Genomic DNA, 6524 nt, shown 5'->3' on the forward strand with positions numbered 1-6524 from the left:
GTTACTGGTGCAAAGGGCTTACACAGCCTTTTCCTAATCAAGTAGTTATTGGTGCTAAAACCTCAGGAGAGAATGAAAGCCAAACTGAAAAGCAAGTGAAAATGAAACAAAGCAGCAGGTTGGGGGGGAAAGTGAAAGCAAACAGAAGTGACCCCGCCAGGACCATCTGACAAAACTGCATTATGTGACATCCGGGGATGAGAAGGTGTTGCCTCGTTAGGATAGGCTGGGTCCTAGGACTTGCTTTCAGCATATCTCATAATATGAGAACAAGCTGTGATCATGTGGTGAGAAATATTCATTATTGGGAAGAAGACAGTGTGAACTGTGGAGAGGGACACGTTTCAGCTGTTTGGGTCTTTGGCTGCTCGCTGATTGGTGGCGTTCAAGTGGACTGTGTTTTGAATCTGGGCCTGTTTGGATAAACTCAATAGATGAACACTTTATAATACGGCCCTGATGTGGGGTGTAATTCCCTTATAATTAAATCAAATTTCACTGATTTTATTTGAAATTAAAATTTAACTATATTTACCTACAAAAGTACAGTAGTAGTACAGTAGAATAAGTAGGTAACACTTCAGGTTTTTACAAGAAACAAAAATAAAATTATGCTATAAGTACATTTAAGTAAATTTACTTACTAAATGGGTACTATAAAGTAGTAACGAGACTACCATTAAAGTAACGAATGTTAAATAATGATGTAAATGTGCGAGATTCATATTGCGGCGTACTTACCAGGTAAGATGGGGAAATGTTGTTTGTTTTTTCTTCAAAAATAGAAGAAATCAAGAATTTGTGTCTCCTTTCCTGTTAAATATCTTAAGTTATGCAAAACGTACTACTTATGCATGTATAGTAACTTAGACATTACTTAAAATTTTAACTAATATTAGTGATATGGCTGAGAGCAACCGACCCGCGGCATTTTGTTGCATGTCTTCCCCTTTCTCTCTCTGCCCCTGCTTTCCTGTCCTCTCTCCACTGTATCTATCAAATAAAATTGACAAAGGTCAAAAAAAAAAAAGCATGTGTAGGTGAATGTAATTATACTTAAATTGCAAATAAAATGCCTTGAAATTCCATTTAATTACATGGGAATTAAGCCCTTAGCCACATTTTTTCTTTTATTTAAATGTAAAAAGTAAAAAAATAAAAGACCTGTAATAACAGTTTCTAACCTTGGACACATTCATTTCTCAATTATAAGTGGATCTGTTTAACAACACAGTTTACTATGTTATCATCTGTCTACTGTTGTGTTAATACTGGCTAAACAAGGCATAAAGTGACTAATGCTTTCCTTTGTATTCTCGTCGTATGTTACTGTTTTTACAATATCCTCAGCAAACGTGTGTGATCCTGGTTCTTGCCAGACATTTCTTCCTGTTAAAAGGGAGTTTTTCCTTCCTACTGTTGCCAAGTGTTAGATCACAGAGTTGTTGTGCTTTGGTGTTATATAAATAAAACTGAACTGAACTGAATTAACAATGATTATTTGCGATGAGAAAATTGCATTTTGCATAGTCATTCTTACAGTAAATACAACAATCTTAAGCTGAGAAACCAAACAGAAATGGGTTCTCAGCATAACAATACTGTCTGCCCTGAAAAGGTGGAGGCTGAGTAAATGAGACACGTGTTGAAAAATCTGCAGGGATGGCTGGCGAAGAAAGAGGGCTGGCAGTATTACCCCGCAGCATATATCACAAACCAATAGCAGAGCTCATTTCACTCCTTCAGCCTCAGAGTATTGGCCTCCAGGGGCACAAGGGTGTGACGCTGTGGTTAAGCCCCAGCAGGAGGAGGCGTGTCGGGCTGCGACCTGCCACATGACACACCCCGTCTGCTTCTACAGCATGTCTACGTGTGTCAGACACTCCTATCCAGGCCGTGTAGTTGCACAAGATGCTCTGGAAGTGATACTTGATATGACTCCAAAGACGTCACTGATACTTTAACAGGTGCACACACGTGTCCCACTGACACAATTGCTCACATTTTAGTACTTTATTGCAGTCCCAGGATTTTAAGACAAATTCCACAAAGCTGATTGATTACAGATTAATGAGAAAATTTCAATTAAAAAAAAAAAATGTATTCATGACACTTAAATTTATCAATAAAGATGGCTTTATTTCAAAGATAAAAACATAATTTGCTCCAACATTTTCTACAAAATTATAACCCAAAATGTCTCAAACTAACAAAACAGACAAAAGACGAAAAATCCAAAAGGATCATTTATTTACAAATGTTATTATACAAAGTTACAAATACAGAGCAGACTCATTTCTGACCATTCTAAGTGATCAGGCATAGAATAACCTTGCATTTGCATTCAGTTATCACGGCCAGTAGAAACCTGAGCTTAATACAAATCATCATGAACTGTGTGTGGTACAAAGAGATGTTGAACAACGTTTAGGATGCACTGTAAAACATAGAGAGTTGGAGTATAAATAGACCATATGTACATCTGATGGGATAAATTCCCTAAAGCAGAGTCAGGCAGGAGGTTTGGAAGTGTGTTTATTTTTCCTGGAAAAATATTAGGCTTGAGAATAAATGTGTACCTTTGCAGCAACTGATTCTTTTCCCCTTGCCTTTGATTTGTAATGTGAAGTTTAAATGTAAGGAAAGGACGGGGAATGGCTGAATCAAGGTGCCGAGCAAAAATTACACCCTCTCCTTCGGGATCGGTGACAGCATCACATCATACATAAAGTAACAATTAGCATTCATGCGGGCAGCCACATCCTGCATGTTAAATCTTCACTCCGGCTTTTCATCTCAACAGTCACAGGTCGGAGGTCGGAGGAGGGGGTTGGCATGGTACAGTAGTCACTAGGAGGGGGCATCTTCTCCATGTATAGCCTTATACTTGGCCATCTCCTCTGGAAAAACTTTGCTGAGCTCGGAAACCAAAAGGCTCTTGAACTTCTGTAATAAAACAGAAATATGACAGTGGAAGTTGCTTTAGTGTTGATGTATAAATACTTTATGTATAAAGAATAACTAGTGAGTTACGACCCAACAAGTACTGTCCAAAGTAAATCTGTCTCGTGTCTTTTTATGTGAACAAATAACTGGGACAGAGTTTTTACTGAAGCAGAAAAAAAAAATCTTTTAAGCACTTTGTCCAAGGATATCATTTTATCACGATCAGCAAGGCTGCCTTAACAGACAGCAGTATAACAAGTACAGGGTTGTTTGTACAATGAAATGGGACCTTTATCTTTAAAACACTCTAAACACACTTGTTTAATCAGTGAAACGTGCTGATGACTCTGCTTATTCTTGAAAAGTCATTGGCCGAGGAATCTCACTGCCCCTGGAACTATCTCTTACCGTCAAAGTGTCTATCTTCCCTTTGACCTGCTCGTTCCTCGCCAAGGCTCTCTCCAGACACTCCTTTGTGTACAGCTGAGGGTTCCGACCTTGGTCAATGTATCTGCAAATACAAATACAATATATCAGCCTTCTTTGATAAAACTCCAGGAACTTGCCAAATAAATGTGACACATTTTTAATGACGCAATGAGATGTTTTTGTTTATGTATTTACTTTAGTAATCAAAAATTCCTCGTTATTAGAGCGGCATCAAAACAAATGCATAGAACTGAAACGCTATAAGGACAAAGGTACTGGCCCACCTACACATTACACCTACAGGAGCTTTTATGACATCTCATTCTAAATCCACAGGTATTAATATGGAGGTGGTGCCCCTTTGCAGCTATGGATGCTTCCATTCCTCTGGGAAGGCTTCCATCAGGATTTTGGAGTGTGTCAGATTTGGATATTAGATGAGAGGGCCTGGCTTTGTGCACTGGGGCACAGACATGCTGGAACAGAAAAGGGACTTCTCCAAAAAATTTCACAAAGCTGGAAATGGAGAATTGTCCACAATATGCTGGTAAACTGAAGCACTTTGATTTCCTGTCACTTGAGCTAAGGGGTCCAGGCCGATCCAAGAAAAACAACCGCACAATCTTATCCCTCCTCCACTACACTTTACAATTGGCACGAAACAATCAGGCTGGGTATTGTTTTTCCGGCATTCACCAAAATCAGGATGTCTATACGACTGCAAGAAAGAAGCATGATTTGTTCCACAGAACATGTTTCCACTGCTACAGTGGAGTCCAGTGGCTAAGTGCTGTACACCAATTCACCTGATGTTTGTTATTGTGTTTGCTGATGTAAGGCCTGCATGCACCTGCTTGACCACGGAGACGTTTAATCTATCTATTGAGAATGACAAATTTGTTCACAAATGTTTGTAAAGGCAGATTGCACAGCTGGTGCTTGACTTTATACACCTGTGGCAATGGGTCTGAAAAAATAATTTAAAGATTATGCCGAATGTAAAAGGGGCTCTCATCAATAACGAATTACTCATATGAAGCATGTAAGGCAAACCAAAATACAACCAATTGATTACATTTTAAAAATCAAGGACTTTTTAAATAGGGTTTGGCCCAGTTACAAAAACGGCGATATTAAAGCTCGGTGGTCGGCACCTAGTATGCACTGCACCGTAAGTAACATAAATATAACGAAAATACAGATATTTACGTAACAGAAGGTGACATACACAATAATATAGGCACACATTATACTCACTCAAAGACCTCCAGGGGTACGTTGATCTCATGAAGCTGCTGACGGCACTTCTCGATGTCCTGGAGCCCAGATATCATGAAATTTCTGCAGAGAAAAACGACCGGACACGTAAACAGCTTATTTGCGAAATCTTAGCGGTGGAAGCAGCAAAGTGAAACACATCTCACAGTTTTTGGTTGAGTCCTGCCTGGCTGCTAGGCTGAAAGTCGCTCACGATGATTCCCAGCTGTCGAATATTCTCGATAAACTTCTCCAGGTGTTCTTCGAGGTTATCGAACTTTTCCGCCATTGTAATTAATCGTTACCAAACCACCAAAATGTCACATAAAATGCCTCCGCTTAAATTACTGTCTTTATTAGATAACCTCTGTTTACTGTTAGCTACAACTCTACAACATCCTCAACGCTGAAGTGCTTTACGGCTGTATTTCAGCCAATCGCTGCGGCTATTGCTCCGTTACCTAGGTAACAACCAATGGCAGACTGTCGTTTAATGACGCTCAAAGCGTCAAAGTGTCGCGAGACTAGCTTCTTTGTCGAGGAAAACCAGATGAATTATCTTAGTGGAGTTTAAACAGTTTATACACTACTAGGTAAACACAACATTTACTCGGTGCATGTAGTGCTGTGTATTCTGTGATGTTTAATGTCCTCTGTTCATACTGTACCTGCCCAGCTCAGTGTATACTGAAATTGCTGTAGATTTTCTCAAATAATCAGGTGTACTTTTGCTGTGTCATATCATTCTGGTACTGAAAGTAACAAAAAAGATGCACCTTTTTTAAAACAACAATAGCTGACCCAAAGTACTTTATATTCAGGCAAACATACCAAAATCCCAGGTATCCAAAAATACAAAGTAAATAAATAATAATAATCAAATCAATCTACATATATATGACTTAGTATTCACAGCACAGGCTGGAAAAAGCAATTTAGCTCACTACTTTAATAACAGAGAACCGTCTTTAGGAACAACAAACTCTTAAAACATTTCCTGTTACTGCATAGGAGAGTTCCTTAATGGTAAGAAAGACTCACACTCAATTTTGTGCATTCTATTCCACTGTAAAATAGCCTGACACAGCAGTTAGCAGTGCTGCCTCACAGCAAGCCTTTCCTGGAGTCAGCTGGGGCCTTTCTGTGTGGAGCTTTCTGTCCCTGTGAATGCATGTGTTCCCCTGGGTACTCCAGCTTGCTTCCAAAAACATGCTTGTTAGTGATTCGAACTTTGCTGTAGGTGTGAGTAGTTATCTGTGTCTTTGTGTTAGCCCCATAATAAGCATTTAAAAAATGGCTATTACTTCTTGCAGATCTTCCTGAGATAGCAAAGCAGTTCAAATCACAATGCTACCTCCGCTATGCGTCACAGTGGTGATGAGGTTTTGGGGTAGGTGTTTTTTTTCCATGCAAACAAAGGGCTGTGCATTTTTTTCCAAACAAATAAAAACAAACTTTTGTCTCATCTGTAAACGGAATATTGTCACAGAAATTCTGTGGTTTGAGACGATTTTCTTTTAAGCCGATTAAGTCTTTTAATGTCTTCATTTATGATGCACCTATAAAATTCATACTTCTGACTCCTCACAGTGATCCCAATAGTGGAACTGGGGATAATAGGGGATAATTTTCTTTGGAAAACTGACATGGTTTTGTCATGTGCAGAGGAAGGACTGTGGATATACTGGAGAACGGATGTTGAATATGGAGCTGCCAGGCAAGAGGAAAAGAGGAAAACCACAGAGGAGGTTCGTGGATTCAGTGAAGGAGGACATGCAGAGGGGTGGTGTGACAAAAAAAAGATGGTTGGGATGAGGTGAGATGGAGCCACATGATCCTCTGTGGTGACACCTAAAGGGAGCAGCCAAAAGAAGAAGAAGACAGTGATCCCA

At 39.4% G+C, this 6524-nt stretch overlaps 1 protein-coding gene across 1 annotated transcript; it reads right to left on the bottom strand.

Moving 5' to 3' along the window:
• Positions 1-2233: 2233 nt before the first annotated feature.
• med10 (mediator complex subunit 10) lies at positions 2234-5101 on the bottom strand. The gene is made up of 4 exons (XM_085446629.1): positions 4800-5101; positions 4633-4716; positions 3355-3457; positions 2234-2946 (listed from the first exon to the last, which is right to left on the bottom strand). Exons 1-4 carry the CDS (start codon positions 4919-4921, stop codon positions 2851-2853), a joined length of 405 nt encoding a protein of 134 aa, XP_085302755.1. The 5' UTR covers positions 4922-5101; the 3' UTR covers positions 2234-2850.
• Positions 5102-6524: the final 1423 nt, after the last annotated feature.

This window comes from Copadichromis virginalis, linkage group LG22 (assembly GCF_057382275.1).
Source record: "Copadichromis virginalis isolate Kocher_CV1m ecotype Utaka linkage group LG22, C_Virginalis_male_GT1.1, whole genome shotgun sequence".
NCBI classification, from domain to species: Eukaryota; Metazoa; Chordata; class Actinopteri; order Cichliformes; family Cichlidae; genus Copadichromis; species Copadichromis virginalis.

Coding starts and splice junctions, on each gene's coding strand:
- med10 (XM_085446629.1), bottom strand. CDS start 4,921: ATGGCGGAAAAGTTCGATAACCTCGAAGAACACCTGGAGAAGTTTATC. Junction 3,458..4,632: donor GTACCCCTGGAGGTCTTTGA/GTGAGTATAATG, acceptor TTGTATTTGCAG/ATACATTGACCAAGGTCGGA. Junction 2,947..3,354: donor GGAAGATAGACACTTTGACG/GTAAGAGATAGT, acceptor GTTTTATTACAG/AAGTTCAAGAGCCTTTTGGT.